Source organism: Lampris incognitus, chromosome 16, assembly GCF_029633865.1.
Source record: "Lampris incognitus isolate fLamInc1 chromosome 16, fLamInc1.hap2, whole genome shotgun sequence".
Taxonomy (NCBI): domain Eukaryota; kingdom Metazoa; phylum Chordata; class Actinopteri; order Lampriformes; family Lampridae; genus Lampris; species Lampris incognitus.
This window is the reverse complement of record NC_079226.1, coordinates 15,403,053-15,426,353: the sequence shown is the minus strand read 5'-3', so window position 1 is coordinate 15,426,353 and position 23,301 is coordinate 15,403,053. Positions and strand designations below refer to the sequence as shown.

Genomic DNA, 23,301 nt, shown 5'->3' with positions numbered 1-23,301 from the left:
ATCAACTGCTTACTTGGGCTGCCTCTTATTTCATGGAGGGACTTTGGATGAAGAATCGAGAAAGACACTGTGGTCACTGCCACAGCTGGCACGGCCACTTTAACACTTGAGAGTGAAGTAACGTTGGTAATCTGTGCACACAGTTTGTAAATCCATACGTTCAACTCATTAACCATGCTATTGGATTGCCTCGGCCCTTAAATTCGCTCTCCACAGCAGCAGGCCCCTCTGAGCCTGGACGGGCCCTCGGGTGCATATTCCTGCAGGATTTACTCGGCCCCAAGTAAATCCGGCGTATTCAGATTTAACAGTAGGTTTGATGTTCTATCACTGTGCATTTGATGTTTCGCCGTGTGCAGTTTGCAAATCCAGAAGCACGGTTAATGCATTTGAGGGTGGGGATTTATAGACTGTGCATGGACTTTCCACCTATTTCTTTTTTTTTCTACCCGCTAGGGCCTCCATATAAAACTACATTAATCTCCATTGGAAGCCCAATAAAATGACCTTAACTCTGCACTTCCTTTCATTAAGATTATCGCAGGCACACAAAATATTTACACCGATTAAGTACGTGATGTGCGGCGATGCCAACTTCAACGGGCCTTCCTCTGAAATGGATAGCCTGTTCCACATCACATTGATGGGGTGGCGAGGTATCAGGGGGGGGTAATCCAAGATTTAACACCGACTATTTTATTACGTGTGTAAATGTGAAAACTGCTTTCACAACGCTACAGTGAGTGCTCGTCTCTTACCTTCACATGGAACATGAAATTCATCTACTGCTTGGCTCATATCTGGGTGCTGTTTTTTCTCAGTTGTCAGAGTTTGGCAATAAAAGTGTATAATCTGTCAGTGGCTGATGTTCTGAGTAAGAGAAGTGATTTCATCTTGCCAACATCAAATCAAACAAGACGACGGTGTGTCCAAGGGCATTCCTCACAGTGATGCCTTAGCATACTTAATAACAGAGCCACACAAAGTTAAAATGAAATCTTTTATCCTTAGTGCATAAATGTTTTACAGTGCATTCTACTGACACCGACTACAGAACATTTTGCCAAATCATGATGCGGATTGACAAGACCTTACCGGATCGGTCAAGGCCCGGGTTAACAACGACCACCATGGGGGCTGTGCTCTAACAGGGTACCGATGGAAACTACCAATCCGCTGTGGCGACCCCTGGAAAACAGCGGAACAAGCCGGAAGAAGAAGAAGCAGAAGAAGGAGTAGAAGAAGATTCTATTGACAATAAGACAAAATAAAGTTTTGTCCGCCACCCTATTCACAACCTTTTTAAAGCAACGAAGCTTTGATATTTCCAAATATTTATTATAATTTTTTTTCTCTCTCTTCAGAATTCACTAGAAAAAAAACCCCCGACACGAATTGATCGTTTTCTTTCGCCGTATCTCAAATCGTCGCTTCACTACGGGTGCAGATTGAAGAGACCCAGCAGGCCTCAACACCGCCTCCGTACAGCGTCGACTCGTGGACTAAAACCCCCCGCGAAATTACTAAAACACAAAAATACACACAATGAACCGCCATTTTAGTACAGTAAAATCAATGTTCACACGGCAAAGCAACATCTTTTTATGCTGGCCGTGTGAGAAAGCGGTCGCCCAGCTCTCCCCGGAAATGAGCGTGGCGAATGCAAATCAACGATAGAGCGAATAGTGGATGTGGCGCCCTCTTTGGGCCAACTATAGAATGATATCGTTTTCCTTTACGATTCATCAAGCAAAAATGGAAGAAAAAAATCAGTGCTGTCTGAGATGTTGTCATAGTCAAAACTAATTTAATTTGCATGTGAGGAAATTTGCCATCAGTCCACTTTAGTCTATGATGTGCAGTGTGAAATACACAAAATGCCACAGCAATCCTCAACTCAGCAGAGAAGTTACAGGTGGGTAATACAGGAGGTGGCAACAGGTGAGTAGTAGGTGTAACAGGTAGAAAATTCAATTTTTTTGGGTCCTAATTACTGTTCGTTCTGCTCTTGGGAGAACTGCCACAGAAGGGTTAACTGGGCCTACTTCCCCTTGCATACCATCTGTAACCCTCGCGGGGCCGACCCAAGCATCTTTGGGGCCCTAAGCAGAATTTGATTTGGACCCCCCTCGGTGTCCCAGCACCACTTTGTTCTTCAGGAGACTGCATGTGGCCACAGGGTCCTAAAGCATCCTTGTAGTCCCCATGTGCCTCGGACCGCCCTTGAAATCTTGGATGGCAGTTGAAAGACAATGATATAAAACTGATAGTGAACGCCACTCCAACAAACCTTGAGCCCATGGCATGCAAACCGTGTGGTGCATTGCAGCATAACATGCAAGAAATGTGAACATGCACGTCAGCAGCATAAACCCACCACGTTTCATCTATTCAACCATACTGACGCTTGTCTTGGGTCACATGTTGAAGTTTCAGTTCTCTGCCGTTGGTTCATTTTACCCATATGTCATATTGCACAGCAATGTGATTTCTTACTACTGACCTCTGGGTCATGTTTTGTCAATATCTAAGGACCAGAATAGTTTTATAGTGGAAATTGTGTGTTTTTATTAATTTTTCATTCATGGGTGTTCTCCGTACGGCAGTGTTTCTTATTTCTACCAGCATCAAACCATTCTTCGTGAGCATGAGGGCAGTATTTATTATGTCAACTTCACGCCTTTGCAGCTCGTAGTGAGTGTTGTTGCTGTTATGTCTGCCTTTGTTTTCCCTGATGTTACTGCTGTTGCCACTGCCATTACTATATTCATCCTCATATTTACTATTTGATTTGTAATCTTAATTTTTCTGTGTTTTTTTTTTAAAACATCCCCATGCAGGTAAACGGATAGTCTGCCGGATCTGCACCATGCATTAATATCTGTCACATTTCACTTGCAAGGGTAAATCTATAAATTGATTAACTAAACCTTGTCTTATTTGATTTGATTCTTGACCATGTTTGATCCTACCTTAAGCACCTTACATTTTTTCTTCCACAGATAATCTGTAATACTTGGTATGTAGTACTTTGGGGGGGGGGCAGAGTTTCTGTTCTGACAGTGTTGTTGTGTACTTATCTGCACTTTCAACAGACTCTTTTGTTTCCTGGCCATGTTTGTGTTTGACCCGGTTCTCGTCTATTGTCTCTACAGCACAGCTACTTACTACCCACATCACCTCCACCTCCAGGTGTTCGCGTCCCGGCGTTCAACTAGAAAGCAGGCAGCTGGATTAAACAAGGACGCAGCCCCCAGGCTGTCAGCAGCGTTTCATACTGCGCCGGTGGATTACGTCAGGAGCTGCCGCCGCCGCCGCCATCCCGGCGTTGACGAGCCCGCGAGCGGCCGTTAATAAATGCATACAACGTGTCAGAAGTGGGATGGCGAGACCGTGACGCCATCGGAAGCGCGTGCGCCCCAGAGGCGCGAGGGAGCCGGCATGCTGAAGCGCGCGGGGGGGGGGCGGTATAACGACCACCGATGGCGAGACTCGCCGGCCCTCGACTAACGGGTCGGACCCTGTAGTTGACTGGTTAGCGCGGTGTCCCGGGTTCGCGTCCTTCATGCGTCCTCACACTCCTTTACTCCACTTCTCAGAAGAACTAGAAACCTGCTCTTCTCACCGAGCCACTCCTGTTAGTTACCGTTCAAATAACCCTCTTTCTCACTGCAGCCCCAGAACACGGTTGTTTCCCCTTCAGGTGGAATTTGACGTCTTTGTCTTCTTCTGCCGGAGGAAAGTCAGGCAGGATATCAAGCGCTGCCTCAAACTGCCTAGATACGCCCTCTTAAGGCTGACAACAACCGCAACAACCACACTCTTCACAGGCTGGGGGTTCAAAAGAGGGTTTTGTATGTGTGTGTGTGTGTGTGTGTGTGTGTGTGTGTGTGTGTGTGTGTGTGTGTGTGTCTGTGTGTGTGTGTGTGCGCGCGCCTTAACCCTAAATCCGAATCCTAACCCTTAAAGAAGTGAGAACTAGCCAAAATGTCCTCACTCTGATGGTTAAAAACTGGAAGTGGTCCTCACAAAGACAAAAATACAAAAACAAAAACACGTGTGTGCGTGTGCACGTGTGCGTGTGTTGTGTGTGTTGTGTGTTGTGTGTGTGTGTGTGGGGGATGGTGACATGAAAAAGTAGAAGGAGCTTATATGCGCTCTGCTTCTTTTTTTCTGCAAGCCCAGAGCCTTTTATTTTTTTAAGAAGTTGCTGTCTGAGTTGCTGAAAGAACGGTGCTATCGATTTCCAGCTGAAATGCATCATTTAGTCGGACTCTCTCCTCTGCGAGAAATTATTCATACACATCTGCTGATGCTGGAATTCGGAAGTCTTGTCTGTGGATGTAGGTCATGGCTTTCTGGCTTTGCGCGGGACGGGAGGTGCATGCAAAGCCTGTTCTCTATTAAGGCCCAAGATAAACAGTCACTCGGCGGGCATAACTGAAGAACCCACAAATTCGCGGCCTCTCATTTAAAACTTGGATTGAAAGTGGGCTGCTTTGCTCTTCCGATGATGGAGAATGCTTTATACGAAGGCAGCCAACTGCAGGAGGAACTGCAGGAGCCTCCCACACTCCTGTGCCTCTGAGAAGCTGAGTCATCCCACTTTGACAGGATGGATGGGGTGACTGAACAGAGGCCAGCCCTGTCATTGGCTGCCAGTGGATACCCTATTCACTGCCTCTCACCATCAGCGTAGGTAGATGAATGTGTGTTGGGCAATAGCAACGACTGCTTGGACCTTCAAGGCATGCATCACATTGTGTGTGTGTGTGTGTGTGTGTGTGTGTGTGTGTGTGTCAGTGTGTTAATTCCAAGATGCCGCGTCCCACAATTATTACTACCCAGTGTAGATACGATACACACAACACATTAGCGCTGACTTGCCAGCAGGGTTCGTTTGGCCTCCATCCTGCTTGACAGGCTGAACAATGCATTATTACTTGGATGAAGCCTTTGCTGGATCTGATTCAGCCTTGTGTTATTCTTGGACTCAGGCTCAAAGCCCCTATCATGTCCACCCATTAGTCAGCACCAACACGGCTTCACCCATGTGTTTTCACTCTGTTTAACCAGGCCCGCGCGGGTCCGGGAATGAGACTGGGCGGCTTAAAGATCATCAGAAACCATCGGACAATCCGTGGCTTTCCCAGCAGATTAAGAGCAACTGATGGCACCTGATAGCGTCATGTTACCAGCGGTGGCTGTCTGTCAGACCAGGCTTCTTAGTCCATGTCCAGATGCATTCTGGCCACTTCAACTTTGAGGGCTGGCTTCACTGATGATGAAAGTTGGGAGGAGGGCATTCTGGTGCAGCGTTGATGCTCGGTTCAATTTCTCAACGTTCTCCTTTCTAGATAAAGGAGAACACTTTTACCCTGGAACTGTGAGCAACGGTGTAGGAGGACGGCTGCAACGCCCATCATCCGGTGTCTCGCTGATTTCACATCCACTTGAATATCTTGACGCATGCTCAATAATCCAGGTAAGGAGACCCCAGAGAGCTGAATCAGTTCATCTGGACACAAGGTTTAGAGGGAGAAACGTTTCATCCCTCATCTGAGTGAACTCTTCAGTCTCGGCTGACTTATAAGGGTGGGAGTACCTGCAGTCAGCTGAGACTGGAGAGGTCACTCAGATGAGGGATGAAACGTTTCTCCCTCTAAACCTTGTGTCCAGATGAACTGATTCAGCTCTCTGGGGTCCTCTTGAATACACATACAATATGGCGGGGGGAATCTGACTGGGTTCAGGTTTGCATTGTTGACCAGCTGGGCTGTTTCTGGCTTTCTGCAGGTCTCTCCGTTCAATGCTCAGTCCTGGTCCTGTCAGGTGAGCTCTGTCTGATGTGGTGATGGATGGTGTGTGTGCGTGCATGCATGTGTGTGCTTGCGTGTGTGTACGTGTGTGATATTTCCCCTTTCTCTGGAAGTCTTAAAACCATTTCCTTTCTGATACTTTTTTAAGTCAAATTGAATATGGGCCCTAACCACAGAATTCTCCAAGCTACTACTATACACCGAATGCTTTGGCAGTGTAGGTATTTCAACATGGGGGCAATCTTAGCCCCTGATTCGATTCAGAACGTCTCAGACCACTCGGATTACGTAAAATGTCGTTGGATTTGCAGTTTTTCTCCAATGAAAGGAGGAGTGGGAGTGAATGAGCTAAGCGAGGCTGGTTGGGTTATTTCAGAGTTGAAGTTGAGGAGTATCGAACGTGTGTGTGAGTGTGTGTGTGTGTTGACACGTATGAGCCTGCGTAGGTGGTAAGAAGAGGTCAGAAGTTTATATTGCAGCGTTATTGCACATCTGTTTTGGGCACTGATGTGTTCAGTTATTCGATCATCCCCCCCAAGTCATCCCCCAATATATTAAATAACTTACGGCTCATAATCAAAACCTTACCTTGCGCCACGTATCTAAAGTAACGTGTTAAGCATTATTAGTATTAGCTCTGTTTACAACTTAGGACTCTTTTATCCCACCGCCTCACTGTGTTGTTACCACGTACATATCTCTTATCTGTGCTCTATGTTGCACCATGCACATAACTTAATATGATAACGGTGTCATTAGTTCTAACTGCAGGACTGCACTGTCAAGATAGTACGCATATCTCTCTACTGCTGCTCCCCTTGTACCATGTAAATAATAGATTCACTATATTACTAAAATTAGTAGTATCAGTAGTTGCATTAGTAGAGATTGAAAGCTCCTTGCACATCAAGCCCAGTATTGGCTCTGTCCTGAGAGTATGCAGTTGCAGCTTTCAAATGTTTGGAATGCGGGTACTTTGCACAATGACATTAAAGTTGAATAAAATAAGAAATGAAACAAACAAAAAAAGATGTTTCTTTGGTTTATCCAATCACAGCGAGATGTTCTGCCTGGTTTCAGCTAAGACGCAGAACAGTAACAGACATTGTCTCTGTCTTGATTGATGCAGTGTGTGTGTGTGTGTGTGTGTGTGTGTGTGTGTGTGTCTACAGAAAAGGTCATTATTGAAACGATGATTGCATCGTCCTCCAATCTTCCTTCTGCACCTCCTCCGAAGTGACTTCACCCTTTGTTAAAAAAAAAAAAAAAACAACAGAGGAGGAGCTGCTGGCTTGAAGGTTCCTGTGTGCTCCCATGTTACTGTTTGTTGTTTGCGAGGGTGGCAGCGCCGTGTGTGGGTCCCGGCCATGTAGACGGAGGTCTCGCCGACTCGCTGCCTGCTAAGGAGACACATCGCAACTTTCCACCCCCCCCCACCCCCCCGAGAAGAAATGCTGAGGAATTTCGATTTTTTTTGTTGTTGATTTTATCCGATGCCTCTCTGCGTGTGCCGCTGCGGGAAACAGAAGCAGAAACACGGTACCCTGATCTGGTGGATTCCTAAGAGGCGAGCAGCCAGGATGCTCCGGCTCCTCTAGACAGAGTGTACCCCGTCCGTCGTGTGCGGGTTTTCTGGATTTGGCTGCTGCCGCCGCCGCCGCCGCTGCTGCTGTTGTTTTGGGTTTTTTGTTGGGTTTTTTTTTTTGAGTCATCACATCGAAACTCAGTTGCCCTTCGTGATCAACTTCTGAGGGGGGGAAAATGGTGTTCTTCATTTTGTCGTTAGCTCGCAGCAAACCCGGTTAACGAACGGAGTACGCTACGCGACAACACCAACACCAACACCACCCCCCCCCCGGCACGACTACCACTCTCCCTCCGGTAAGCGCAGCCGTCGTGGCCGCCGCGTAGCCGCCGCCGCCGCCGCCGAGCGGGTCGGAGGGATGTTAAAGCGTCGGTGGGGTTTTCCCCCTGTAATGCTATGCGCTGGACTTTAACCGTGAATGTAAAGCCGTCGTCCGCGATGGTCTGAAGTGTCGGGGCTGTATGACCCCCCGGTGTGACCGCTGTGGATGAGGCGCAGGAGCTAGTTAACTGGCGGACAACTAGCTAACTCTGTTAACTGGGCGACCTGGCGGTTATTCGTCAAACAGGCTAGCCGAGCTAAGCTAGCTCTGGCGAGTGGCTTCAGCAGCACTCTTGACTTTCGTTGCTCGATGGTGTTACTTGATGGCTCTTTTGAACAAAAAGTACTTCTTATTAATTACTCTTAACACCGTGCAACAAACCTCCCCGACCAAACCAGCGTTGTTTGAAATGTTGGGGTTTTTTTTTTGGTTTATTTTGGGGGGATTTTTTAATGCCTTTTTACAAGAGATTAATTGTTCAATATGTCTGTATAGTGCTCTTGTTCGTTTAATGTGTGTTGTCGTTCAAAACCAATTGGGGAATTAATAAAGTAGCTATCTAGCTAGCTTAACTAACTAACTAACTAACTAACTAACTAACTAACTAACGTGAGCCAGGTTAGGCTGCAGGCTAGTGATCCGTGCTGTCTGTGAGGTGCTAGTAAAGTTTGCCAAGTTAAGTCACTTCAGCAAAACTACGTAAAGTTAACAGATTTCCAGCTTTACTGGTGTTGTTAACAAATTAAACAAGTTACAAGACTGTGTAGCTGTGCATTACATATACCACAGTACAGTATAATGGATTTTTTTCAGACCCTCTTTTACCTTAGAAGTGTGTATCCCTCCTCCCTCAGCAATAACTAACCAGCCATATGTCTCAGTAATGCCAGTGTGTCTTTGTCATATGTGTACTGTCACTTCTGACTGACTGTGTTATGTCTGTTAGTTCATTTGTGTCACCGTAGAACATCGTATGACTTAAGATTGTCCTATCTAATGATGGTAAACTATTTGTCAATTGCAAGAGAAGAAATGAGATTGCTTGTCTGTTGTTCTCCACTGATCTTTTTTTTTTGTCCACCAGAGGCACATCTGTCCCAGGACTTGCTGAGCTGTGGGGATTTAATCAGCAACTGATGCATCTCGGGGTCTCTGAGTCCATGAGAGAGTGTGAGTACAGCCAAATTAGTACTCGTAGCTCCACCCCCATGGAGACCCCTTATAAGAAGAGGACCCCAAAGAAGAAGTGGGAGTCCTTCCCTGGTCGGAATAAATTTTACTGTGATGGGAGGATTATGATGGCCAGGCAGACAGGGGTGTTCTACCTCACACTTGTCCTCATTCTGGTCACATGTGGCCTCTTCTTCACTTTCGAGTGAGTATTATTTACATAATATCCTGTCTTTCTCTGATGCGTGAAGTGAATTGCCTATGCACATGCACTTTTTTGAAAGTATGTTCTGAGATTTCATGAACCCTCTGCAAAAAAAGTTATTTCCATTTTTGGGTCATTTGTCTCAGTATGACATCATTCTGGAGATGTCTTGTATTGCTTGTGGTAAACTTAGAGCATATACACACTGAGATTTGGTTGCGATCTGGTTAGGGATTAAGCTTCTGTGTTTTGAAGTTAAGAAAATTTGATATGCATATCCATTCTAATCAGCAGTGACTCTTAAGGAGTCCTGAGGTAATTCAGTTAGAAATTCTTTTGCGGTTACTTTGAAAAGATGCTTATGTGTTTGCCCATCACCACTTTCACACGTAATACATGGTGATGCATGTTGTAGGTGGTAGAAGTAAGCAGTAGGCAGTTCATCTTTCCCACTTTCAACGTAATATGAGATAAAACTGGGTTTTTCAAACCAGGCCCCTGGGACCTACACAGCACTGATGGTTTTCTATTCTGCCAGGTAGTTGGTTACGTTCACCTGTTGTTTGAGGTGATCCAACCGCCTAATTGGGGTTTTCTAACCTGGCATAAAAGTTTAACATAACTACCCTGTAGAAAAAATAGCCAGCAGTTCGGTGGGTCCCAGAGGATGGGATTGAAAACCACTACCCTAGTGATTTGAGAGCCAGTCAATCAGAGGTCCAGTGTTCAGGGCGCTATGTCAGTAAGCATCTTGTTCCACTTTTGACAAAAGTGGCAGCTTAGTTGAGTGTGACCACAAACTACTCATTAATTTTAAAGCGGTTAATATTGGTTGACATTTGGGTCTTTGTAAAATGTATTCTTTGTGAAACATTATTTCCAACCTAAGGATCCTGTAGTGGCAAGCAGCACAGTATCTCTCTTTACATGTGCTGCTTGTACTCCTTTAATCACAGTCCAAGAATCCCTGAAGGAGCCTTTTCCTTTTTCTCACTGACAGAACAACCTGTAATTACCAGATTGCAGGTTCAACTCCACACTGTCTCAGCCAGTCCTCCATACCTTATCCAAGTTGTGATAAATTGCTCCTCTTTGACTAGAGTACATGATAGATAGAACACGTAGAAACAAAAAATGACCCAGCTAAAGTTTAGTACAGGTTATGTCATTAGTGATAGTACATTCTCTCCCTTTCCCCTAAGCCCTGACTTATCATTTTGACCTCTGTCGCTCCAGAAACCCCAGAACTTTGCTCGAGAAAAACCCCGCTACATAATGAGATTTGTTGCTCAGTAAGACTACTTTTATCTGTGCAAGACCCTTCACACTCACAAGAGAGCCTAATGGGCAAAATACTTTTAATCGATAATTTGGTGGCTGGTGTCCAGTATCCTCTCTGTCCCAATGAAACTTTTGGGATGTTGTAGTACACTGCACAAAACCACTGCCAGTTTGCCACATGCATATTTGTGTTATCCACTACAACAGCAATCCTACATATCAACAGCGACCTCTGGACTCCATCTTTAAATACATTGTCACCTGCACTGACGTAACCCGTGACCCAAGGTTAGACCACCGGAAGGAAGCCATCACAGGCTAATATCTTTAACCCTCTTTTATAGAACAGTTTACAAAATCAATATGACTCTAAATGAAAGTGGAATTCATTGGCTGTTGAAATTATATTCCTCAGCATCCACCTGGAGGATGCCAGATGTTTCCTGTCGATAGCCCCACCCTCTGAAGGGTTTTATTTCTGGAGCCAGGGGCTCAGTATGCTGTCCTGTGCTGTTTGTTGTGACTAAAAGGGACAGCTCTCAGGAAAACTCTGGAATCACAAAGCCGCGCTTCAGCTCAGCACAGTCTTGCCTCTTCTCTGCTGATGCTCCCTGGCCAGCCAAGTCCTCCTGACTCTCTTCCCTTCTTCCCTTTCCCCCACCCAGTAACCATCAGCTAAAAGGAGACGTTTATTGTACAGGGCGATAGTCAGTGGACTTGCACATTGGCTTTGGCTGTCATTAACTGTAATGTGTTTCGATTAGATGTTTTTCTAACCCCACTTGCCAGCTGTCAGCACAGTGGGAAAACAGCTCTTCATTCTTCACTTGCACAATGTGCGAGTGCCTCTTTTCTTTTTCTTTCTTTCTTTATTTTTACATAGTCTTTGTAACCAAGCTTGCTGTATCGTATTTCCAGTCGTGCCAGGGTGTGTTTCACACTTCAGCCAGCTCTGTTACAAGGGGTTGACACTTGCTGCCAACTCCGCTCTTCTGACTCATCGAGACATGTGAAACGAGCAAGAGAAAGTGGGAGCGCGGGGACGCAGAAAAAGTGCAGAGCATTGACCAAAGAAGACCTGTTTACTCATCCTCATTCCTTTCCCTTCTTCCGCCTCCCTTCGTCTCCCTTATGCTCTACTATGCATGCTTGCATGCATGATGAAGCCTGTTAGCGACCGGCAGACTTTGATCTGTTTCTTTTTTTCTGTTGCTGGCACCCCCAAACATCCATGCGTGATGCTGCGGCCTCATAAAAGTTCACTCAGGCACAATTGTCTTGAAGTGGTGTTCAGAGGCTGTGTGTGTGTGTGTGTGTGTGTGTGTGTGTGTGTGTGTGTGTGTGTGTGTGTACATGTACGTGTACGCGGTGGGGTGCATTAGACCCCTAGACCCACGGTGTTTATGTTGTACACAGAGATGGCTAAATTCTTCGGCTTTGTAATTTCATAGAAAAGAAAGTCTTGAGTGATGATGACGAATGAACAGGTAATGTTATGACATGTAATGCACAACTAATCAAGCCTAAACTGCGATACTGACGCAATGAGTAAGGAGTGGGTGGATTAATGTGTGCGTGTCGGCATTGCTGGATGATAGATTGAATTGAAAAGCTCCTTTTTTTTGGACTGCCTTGTGTTTATGGAATAAGAACAAAAGCGATGCAAAACTATGTGAAATTTGTCAAGAAGTGCAGGGAACAACTGGAGTCCTGTCATGGTACAGTCCAGCCAGTCTTTTGTTTTTCCTAAAACATTTTGTGATGTTTCTCACACAAGTGTAGCAGTCTTTACAAGCCCTGATTTGTATTGTTTCTCTGAGGCATGGCAGAAATGCTGCTCCCCTTTGTTTGGAACATTCTCAAGATGAAAATTTAGGCTTTCAACATTTACCACATGTTCTCCGTGTTTGCTTTGCGTGTTCCAGTAAAAGAAATTCAACCTCCAACTTGGCTGTTTCACCAGTTGCCGAAGCGGGCAGCATTGTCTGCTTCTATTGTGTGATTCAGAAATTGTTGGGATGCTCCGGCGTGCGGTTTGCCACTGTGATGTAGTCCTCCTTACCGCCTAATGGTTTCACCTCAATAACAAAACAGCAACACAAAACATCAGACGCTAACATGCGAGCCTCGTAGCCATAGCCCGACAGGGTCTGCCTTGTGATGAGTAAACAATTTAGACTTTACTAGCCGTTCAGTTCACTTGAAATGACTGTTAACTTGCGTTTTCCTCAACGCCATGTGCAACAAGCACAGCCTCACGTGAGAGGGCATATGGTGGCATTAGCAGGCAGGGTCTTGTTAAGTGTTGGAATACACCCACTCACTTTCTGCCCACGCCCTCCCTGTCATCGCCTAATCCCCAACTCCATCCTGGCGAGTCATGTCTTCGACTGGATAGAAAAATGCCCTGAATTTGTGGCTATTTGGCTGGTGCACCAGTGGCCCCTCGTAAACCTCTTAATGCACGCGATTAGGATCGACCAAAAGCTCAAGCAGTTTTTGAAACAGTGATTAAGCTTTGCTATGAAATGGGACGGCAGAGCAAAGGCGATTTTAGCCATCAGCAGTCACTTGTTGAAAGTTGGTCTGAAGAGAAAGAAGAGAAGCATACAAACGATACCTCAGGAGTGGAGCCAGCTTGTAAGAGAGTACAATAATGATGGATGAGCTAATGGTTATTTTAAGGAGGCTTATTTTTAGGTGATACTTATCACTTGACATTTGCTGTAGGTGTCGATTTCACCACATCCTTTCGAAATATTGCAAAACTTAAATGTCACCCTCATTTCTGTGATTTGAAGCCCATTCGAAGCGGAGTTGTCACCAGTTGTGTAATGACGCTGGCGATGAACCCATTCACAACAGACAGGAAATAATCACAACCTTTCCTCACCTGCATATTCACTACAGGATTTATGTTGGTACATTTTAATCTGATTACGCCCCTGATTTTGCTCATCACAGTAAATTGCACTTGTCATCCTGCAAATCATCCTGTTAGCAGATGTTGGAACCGTCCCATCCCTGAGATAAATCATCCTACGCTCATTCTCACAGCCTCACAGGCTTGTGTTTTCTCCAGCACGAAACACTGGTACCGCTGCTGTGACTTGGCCCAGTTAAACCGAAGTTCTGTTGTAATGTTTTAATGCTGTGTTTTGTGGCTTTATCGTCAAAACGGGACCTGTGCTGATGATGTAATAGCCACTTCAACACCTATGCTGCATTTCCTTTTGTGTACACAGGCTGAATATAGCGATAGATTAAAAAAGAAAAAGCCACTAAAATCAAGTCAGTTTCCTGAATAGGTGTTTGGACGACTCTCCCTGTGAACAGAGTGGAGGGGAAAAAACCCCCCCATCATTTTGCACAGGTCTTATGGGGTAGTAGCACTGTTAAGATACTTCATTCAAAAATACAACAGGTCTTAACTCCCTCCAGGCAGCAGGTATGTCGAATTGGAGCTCTTTTGTTATTAAAGATCGAGCAAAAGCTGACCCCTTCCGTCTTGTTCTGTATTAGTTCTGCACAGTGCTCCCAAAGAATAGCAACGCTCTCGCTGCATGCAGGGGCAAAATAATAGAAGGCAGATATTGCGAAAGAGTTCTTTGCAGACTTTCTCCTTTTGCCTTCAACAGGGATACCACACCCACGGTACATGTGGTCCCCTTAGAAAAGACACACATTTTCCCAAACCCAATAGCCCAAATACAGATTTGGGAACAGTACCAGCCCTGCTTCCTAGATTACACCATCACAGATTTTATGCACATCCTTTTGAACAAAAGATGTTACTCCCCCACCCCCCCTCTCTCAAATAAAGGCTTTTGATGATTTATAAAAAAAAAACAACTTCAAATTTAGGTTTGAATGCTGAACTTCCTGTTTCCCTTGTTTTCTTTATTCAGTAGGGTGCAGTTCTATGAGGAAACAAAACTATATCTCTTAAGTAATTCGATATTGAATGATCTACCTGTACCGGTGGATTATTGAGTTTATCTGGGTGGAGCTTATTTATTTTTCTCTAGGCAGGTACAAAGTGAGAGGACCAGGTGTGTGACAGTTAGACTAACTTTTAGGTTGAATGGTATCATCTTAAGGTCAGTCAGGCAAATGTAATCAATTTGTTTAGTGAACTCCTGGTCGTGACGTAGTCTATTCAGAGGTCGTCCATCGCCTGTCACAGGACGTTCCTGTTGCTGTCTGTTTTTCTGTGGAGGTGAGAGGCAGCTCTATCACCAAGGCTCAGTCAAACTGGGAATCAAGTTCAGCTGTCCGCTTTCCACAATTCCCCTCCTCCCTCTAAATAGCTTTGGGCCTTAAGTTGACCCTGACACCCCCTGTGTGTGTGTGTGTGTGTGTGTGTGTGTGTGTGTGTGTGTGTGTGTGTGTGTGTGTGTGTGTGTGTGTGTGTGTGTGTGCGTGTGTCAGTCACACAGCTTTCTCGCTTGCACATCCACTCCTTGGTCCAGCAGGGGTAAATGAGTGCATTGCTTGTGTTGGAACGTTATGCTAACACATTTTGAGGGCTCCCAAACACATGCAGACTCGTGCTCATGGCCACAACAGTTTTGTGAGGCAGTCTGGCAGGAAATCATGATGCCATAACGAAACTAAAAAAAAGAAAAAAAAATCTAATAATAAGCAACTTAGGCAGTTGCATTTTAGCTTTCATTGACATTCAGGCAAAACTGTGGCTAAAGCTAATGGAGGTCAGCTTTTCTTTTACTGACAAATTACTCGGCCTTGATCTAAGGAGGCTGATGATCTGCCCCTTAGTGCCATCAAATGCAATCAAAATGAAATAAAAGACGTGACTGGCAAATCTTTGTATTCATATAGCCTAGATCTGAGTAATGGGTGTCAAGAACTAAGGCCACAAAGCCAAATGCTTTTAATGCATTGTGCCAAGAATAATTAATTGCCCTCTCAGTATTGCTTTACATTACTTTCCCTAATGATTAACTAGCCTGCTTCATCATTTTGTTCTGTCTTAAAGAGGAACACAACAATTTTCTCTCCACTCTAATTGCTACTGTCCTTTCTCCTGCAAGTTACTACTTCTATATAGCACCAGTAATCATTGATGAATCAAGCAAACTGAAGTATTTTGTTAGGTGCAGCATTTCTCTGGTGTGTTTAGAATTGATGGGAACAGATAACTCTTCCTGATCTCTAAGAACATTAGAAGTTGCAGAGTAAGATGCTGTAAGGTTTGGAGCGGGTGGATGTTGTGTTTGACGGGCTTTTTGTTGTAGATCAGAGGATATTGATTGCCTCTAAAGCCATTTTATGCTGCAGTGTGCTGGCTTCAGAAGGAAAGCAGGAGGTTGTGGGGTGTACCTTTTTAAGGACACTGAGAGGACAACCAATGAGTGCGATTGAGCAACATGAAGTGGACTGTCACATGGTAATGCCAGGCTGAGATGAGAGTCTGAAGCTTCACTCCCATGTTGAGCTTTGAAAAACGGCTGGCATTGTAAGAGGATTTAGATAGAAATGTGATAACAGTAATCTGGGTTGGATTATTCTTGAGATTAATGCATCCTGTGGGAGGCAAATGAATCGGAAGACCTTGAGTTTCCACTGATCCAGAAAGATGTTACCTGTGATGGCCCGGGGGTATTGGGCTCATTCTATATAGTGATGTATAAAGTTCTATCATTGAAAAGCACTATATCATTAAATTAGTGCTTATCCTTAGTTTTTCAAATTTTGGTGGTTTTGTCAATTTACGGTGGTTGCAATTCTTTTTCATACTGCGAATCCCAGAGTTTCATCTGAAACAAGCGTGATCTTGAATGCACAGAAAGTGTTCATGTGCAGATAACAATTTTTCAATCTGGTGGTAATCCAGCAGTAGCGTGCGTATTTTTGAGAGAGAAGACTGATTATGGCGGCACGGTGGTGCAGTGGTTCGCACGGTCACCTCACAGCAAGAAGGTCCTGGGTTCAGGCCCCAGGGTAGTCCAACCTTGGGGGTCGTCTTGGGTCATTCTCTGTGTGGAGTTTGCATGTTCTCCCCGTGTCTGGGTGGGTTTCCTCTGGGGGCTCCAGTTTCCTCCCACAAGCCAAAGATATGTAGGTTAGGTGAATCGGCCGTACTAAAATTGTCCCTAGGTATGAATGTGTGTGGGTGTATAATGTGTATATGTCGGCCCTGTGTGATGGTCTGGCGGCCTGTCCAGGGGTGTCTCCCTGCCTGCCGCCCAATGACTGCTGGGATAGGCTCCAGCATCCCTGCGACCCCGAGAGCAGGGTAAGCGGTTTGGATAATGGATAGATGGAAGACTGATCATCAGTGTCATTTGACATGGTAATATTGAGCAAAATATCAAGCCATGTTAAACATTTAACGAAACATAATTAAGTGTTGGATAATATTTGGATTTATATTTTAGCACCCATCGCTTAGTCTCCCACATTTGACATGCAGAGTCCTTCTTTTTCTTCTTCTTGTTAATCTTCTTTTTCTTGTTCATCTTCTTTGTCTTCTTCTCCTTTTGTGGCAGACTTGAAACGTTTCCTGTATGTGTGCTATTGCATTTGAATACTTGGCGGGAACCTAATCAGTACCAGTGGAAAAATGGCATTCATGCAGAGGAGCATTTAGAGAGTGCTATATGTTAAATGGCTTTAGCTGCTGGTAGGAAAATGTATCAAATATGGCATTTTTAATAAAAGAAGAAATGTGGATTACATTTTATAAAGGACTTGAATGAAAAATTATTTTAATTCTTGTTACCTCCTAGCTATTGACCTCTTGGCTCTGGAAATTCACAAAAAAAATCATTTAATTTTTCTCTTTCTGAAAAAAAAAAGTTTTTTTAGTTATGTTACCTGGCACTTGGTGGGCATACACTAAAGAAATGCCTGATGAATCGGGTATGAGGCGGAGAGAGTGACCTTCTACCACCACCAAAAGCATATCTATGTATTTCCCATTCCTCTAAAAATGCCTAGCCATTTTTGGATATTACTCAAATCAAACTTCATCCCCTCACAAAATCCCACCAGATGGTCCTGTTTCATTCAGATGTACTTCAAACTGCCGAAGTTTGCGGTGCTCTAAATGCTGTTTCATGGGACCTTTAAGCAATGGTATGATGTTATTTTTTCATCCCCTAATATTTTCCACCATTGTGATGCTATTCCATCTTTGGTTTGCATAAAGACCATATTCATGAATATAGTTAAATCTTGTAAAACATTTTTACTTACAAATTAAAGTCCAGCTGAAACGGCATTTTGAGAGTATCTGATTTCCATATTGTGACGTAGTATATATCTGAAGGAAACAGGATAGACAGGCAGGACATGACATTGGAAGGAATTTGATTTGAATGTGAAAAATGGGCGTGTTGCTAGCTAGCTAACTAATGAATCTTAGCTCTGTGCGCCTAAAAGTTGAAGATTGATTGATGGGTGGATGTCATGATTTTATTGGCTGAAAGTGGTTGGTTCAAGTCTACGTAAGCACACGTCATGTTTTGTTTTACAGGAAGAAAACATGATTGGAATTTGATATAGAAATACAAAAAGGGATTTTTCTTTGTATTTTTTGGCCTATATTGTTAAATAGATGCACAATATTTCCTTTTGTCGTGTGATTTTTGTATTAGCGCTCTATGATTTGCCACCTAAGAAGATCACTGAGATTCCCTGGAATGCGGAGGGAAGATTTCATCACATTTAGGCTTCTGATCTGAATTGGAGTTAGAATAAATTCAGCATTTATTGATATTTATTTCATAGTAATTATGTCATAGGCTACATCTAGCTGATGTGTGATGAGCGTTCTGGTGCAAAATGGCTGCTATGCATCACCCAGGTGGGTGTTACATATTGGTGGTGGTTACCCCTTCAGTGTGAACCGCTTTGGGTGTCTAGAAAAGCGCTATATAAATGTAATAATAGTAATAATGATTATTATTATAAAAAGGCATTTTTAATTTCATCTCGGCTTTAAGCCTTGCATAAATTTCTTTATATAGAAAATCCTGTTCCACTTGGCAGAAATTACCATATGCCCTGTTCAGAGAACCAAGTAATTTTGCTTTTGACATACAAGAGCAAGCAGAGAACTTGTTTTTTTTCTTCTTCCCCCGAACACTGCACTGATCTACACCCACTATCCCTCGGGTAAGGGTGGCCTAATGAATACCTTACCCCGTGGATGCTCTGGCCGTGACCGGTTACGGTGAGTCTGGGATACGAACCTCCCAGCCACATGACGAGCGGATTGTAAGAATGGCGGTTTATTCTGCTTGGCCATCAGAGCGGCCTAAGCAGAGAACTTGTAGCTCAGCAAAATATATCAGGCTTAGTAACTAGTCTGTTTCCTCTTTCCATAACTACCATGACAGGGTTTCTGGCAGAAATAAGTTATATATTAGAAAAGGGTTAGGTTTGTTTCATGTTATTGTATTGTGTCAGTGTGTTTGTCCTATACCTGTACTGTCCAAACCATGCCAATTAAGTTAGTCTTGGTAATGTGATTGCACTACATGCAACACTAATGCTTCTTTGGTCTACCTACCATCAACCTGAAAAGAGGTCCATTTGAATTTTCACTTATGTTCAAATAATTTCCATGTGATGGTTCTCCCACAAAAGATTGATTGAGCCAGTTTGGCTTTCCATGTTTCCCATTTTGGAATTGTTGATATTCCTGCTGAAAGTGGAGCAGGTTAATGGTTAATGTATCTTTTGGCTCAGAAAATGGGATCTGGCTTCATGTTAGCATCTCTGAACTGCTTTCTCAATCTTTGACCTCTTGACTTGTTGTAACTACTTAACTCTTAGCACTGTGTTTGATTTGGCCATCTTTAGCAAAGAGAGTAAAGTTCATTCTCATTGTTTATATTGAATCATCCATGGGGAAACTCTCTTCCTCTTGTTTTTGCAGAGTGGTCAATACATTACTTAGTTTACAAAAGTTGGACTATTAATTGTTGTTAAGCATTACATGTTGACATTGTTGGTGTAATTTGGGTTATCTATGCTCATCAGTAAAATAGCAAGGTTTCTGTCTCTGTCTGGCAGGTTTGCTCAAAGGGTGACACATCCAAACCACATCTCGCATAACACCAGACATGAAGTAGACAAACAGCAGGAAACGGCCTGCACGTGGTACCAAAACATGTGATGGAGTAAAGATGTAAACATTAATACAAATGGTTGTTTACATCTGAGACAGATTTGAAACTCTAAAGTGGAAAGTGATTGCATACTCTGAAATGCAAACACCTTTTTATATGGTGCGTGGCATTATGCCCAGTTGTGTGTTACAGCTTTCTTCCTCCCTTTTTCAGCATGTGCACATGTATTGTGCAGCAGTGGGGTTAATGAGCAGTCACTAACATGGCTCATTGTATGGTGCCGTTCCTCTCAAGGTCTGCAGATGGTTGGCCTCTCCCCTGCAATGTTCTGTTTTGCCATTGACTTCCTTTGATCTCGGATCTAAGGGTTCATTTTGTTTTCACCTAATTTAGCAAATTGATTGAGCAAAGTGTATTCACATGTTTAAGGGAGTGTGAGGAGAATACGATTCGATCACTTAACATTGGTTGAAGTTTTGATTTGCCTCTTTGATTAGATATGCTTGACAGACTTTGTATCAAAATGCTAATGTTATGGCAAAGTCTGAATTGAAGAGGTCACCTTCGGCTTTTTTATTTCTATGAGTGTGCTGTTTTTTGGTTACTTTTTGCACTTTCCACTGTTACATGTGGTCCTTAGCCTTGGATATCTTTGTTCATTAGGTTGGCTGATTGGTTTTGTGTTTGTACTAACACTTAACATCACGTTGTTTATATGACGGATCACATTATGAGGCAGAGTTGCAAAGAAAGCATATGCAATCCACACAATATAATGCAAGCTGATATACACCTGTGTTTGGATAGCCGTTGAAACGAGAGAGCAGTTTGTATAAAACTGAGAGGATTGAGGGGAAAACAAAAAACAATGAGCCAGTGAGGAAAAAGGTGATGGTTGCCTGACTAAAATGTGTACTATGCCTGTGTGTCTCTAGGGTTATTAATTCAGTCTGTTCATGTGCAGGAGGTAGAAGACCCGATGACCAAGTGCAGCGTTTCCATCAGTTAATGTAGAAGCAAATTTGATGATGCTTGAAATCATTGCCAGTTTTTTAAGATCTCTGACTACTCTCCAGAGGGTTAAACAACCTGTTTGGTCACACTGCAAAATTCTAGGTGGGAGGAATTAATGAACCTGGCTTTGTCCATCAGATAACTTGGCAAGGAGGTTTAAAATTAAAACCTGTGGAGAATTCTTTAATCTACTCTGTTGTGCTGTGAATATCAGACAGGGTAAGTATCAGACTGGAATTTTTAGCTAAATCTGCTATGTTAGCTGTCGTTTGTTATTGTGCATAGCACAACCTCACCATAGCTCTCAAGTCTTACGCATTGGGCATGAGACTCACGCATTGAGACCCCATCTCACCGTCTCACGCATAGGTTCCGAAATCTCACGCATTCCATCCAGAACTCGTTAGCTTCATACATAGCAAGGGAAAAAGCTCTATTGACATGTTAACGAAATAACCTATACTTTAGTTTATTACTTTGTTTGATTTGATTTTTTAGTGTCACAAATACATGAACAAGGTAAAATCTAATTGATTGAGCATTGCTCCACCTAATTGGTTGAGTGTTACTTAAGTCAATCCGATGCATTCCTCGATCTTGCTTCTCAACGGTGGGTTTACAGCTTGTGCCACTTGATGTTTGCGACAGCTAGCAAAAATGTCGAAACGAAAGTTAAGCGGTGCGCACACGTATAAAACCAAATTCAACAGTGAATGGATAAAGTAATCTCCGAATATGGATGCATTCATCAAGTCAAACTGGACATCTACAAATTTTTCTGTGACATTTGCAAAAGATCTGTAAGCTGTGCTCACCAAGGACAGACAGATGTTGAACGTCACATCAATGGCGAGGAGCACAGAGAAAAGAAACAAGCCGTGGTGGGTATGAGTTCATTGCAAACCTTCTTTTGACCAAACGCTTCACCATTGCAACAGAAGATTACCAAGGCCGAGGTTTTATTTCCTAATTTTCTCATGGAACACAATTTACCAATCACCACAGCAAACCGCATCGGGCCTTTAGTCAGAGCTGCCTTTCCAGACAGTGAAATCGCTAAAGGTTATGCCTCAGCTGTGACCAAGACATCCTGTATAATTAATGATGCACTAGCACCACATTTCCTTGCACCTACTGTTGCATCAATGAATGAAGGTCCATATTCAATGGGCATGGATGGGAGCAATGACTCTGGTCTCAAAAAAACGAACCCAGTGACTGTACGGCTCTTTGACATAAAGTGTCACACTCGAGTCTCGCACGAGTTTTTGAACATGTACTCTACAAATGCTGGAGATGCTGAGACACTTTACTCCAAAGTCAACAATGTAATGACAGAACATGGCATCCCCTGGAGTAATTGCATTTCTTTTGTAATGGAAAACGCATCGGTCAACATGGGGTGCAGAAATTCAGTGAAAACCAGGCTGTTGCGGGAAAATCCAGCAGCTATGTAGTAGGATGCCCTTGTCATATCATTCATAATGCAGCCAAGAAAGGGAGTAGTGGGTTTACTAAGTGCATAGCATTTGATGTTGAATATTTAGCTATTGATCTGTTATAGTACTTTGACAAGTCAAGTAAGAGGAAGAACGAGTTAGCTAGCTACTGCGAATTTTGTGATGTTGAATACAGAGCCATTCTCAAACGCGTCTCAACTCGCTGGTTGTTTGCAAACTGCGATTGAAAGGGTCCTGAAGCAGTTTCCTGCCCTGAAAAGTTACTTTGCCTCTATGAATGGCCCAGTGCAAAACCCACGATTCAACAAACTATGTGACAATTTCCAAAATCATATGTCTGAAGTGTATCTACTCTTTTACCAGGCTGTATTGCCATCATTCACTGAATTGAACTTATTTTTTCAACATGAGGACCCCTGCATTCATGTCATGCATAGATGGAAAATATGCTCAAAAATTGATGCAGAAATTTATTGATCCTGTAGATTTACAGAAACATAACAATGTAATGCACATCGATTGCAGTAAGGTGAAGCCAAACAAGCAGATATTCATTGGCTTTACAACTTAGTGCAAGCTGCGAAATCTGATTGAAAATGGTGATGTCAGTGACACAGATGTCAGTAAGTTCTACAGTGCTGTAATCTCTTTCTGCGTGGCAACTGTGGAACATCTCAAGGCAAACTTTCCACTAGGCAATGAGTTGTTGTCACACACTCAATTCATGGACTTTGATCACCGGGCCTTACATGGTTTTGAGAGTGTGCAGTTTATTACACACAAATTCAAGATGCATCTACAGTGGGAGGACAGCGCCATTGACAAGCTGTGGGAGGAATTTATGGACTATCAAAGTTTGCGAAAAGAGGAAATTCCACAGCATGTGTAGAACAAAGCAGAGATCAAGCTGGAGATTAAAGATAGCACCACCACAGTGTACCATGGGATGGATGTGGCATGGGCTTTTCTGTTGCAAGTAAAGGTGCCAGGATCCGCTATTAATCTATTTGGTTGCTTATTGCAACTGGCATGCTTGTTGCTTGTGATTCCTCACAGAAATGCGGATGAGGAGAGACTTTTCAGTGTAGTCCGTAAAAACAACTGACTTCAGAGCTAGCCTTGACATGGACAGAACACTCAGCTCAGTGATTATGGTCAAGGTCGACAACAAGGACCCCTGCTTTAAATTCGCACCCGATCGAGAACTTCTAAAAAAGGCTAAGAAGATGACCTGGGAATATAATGACACAAAAAGCTTGACCACAGCAACAGCCTCCACTTCAGCGTCCACGCAGCCCTCCTTATTATAGATCATGTAAGTAACTCAGCTTTATTACTCTGCTG

General features: G+C 43.6%; 1 protein-coding gene across 1 annotated transcript in view; it reads left to right on the top strand.

The window, feature by feature from the left end:
• Positions 1 to 7,338: 7,338 nt before the first annotated feature.
• LOC130126339 (palmitoyltransferase ZDHHC14-like) overlaps positions 7,339 to 23,301 on the top strand; it is a 90,239-nt gene continuing 74,276 nt past the window's right edge. Inside the window, 2 exon segments of the mRNA XM_056295811.1 lie at positions 7,339 to 7,700; positions 8,811 to 9,101. Coding sequence (XP_056151786.1) covers positions 8,863 to 9,101 — 239 coding nt within the window. The 5' untranslated portion in view covers positions 7,339 to 7,700; positions 8,811 to 8,862.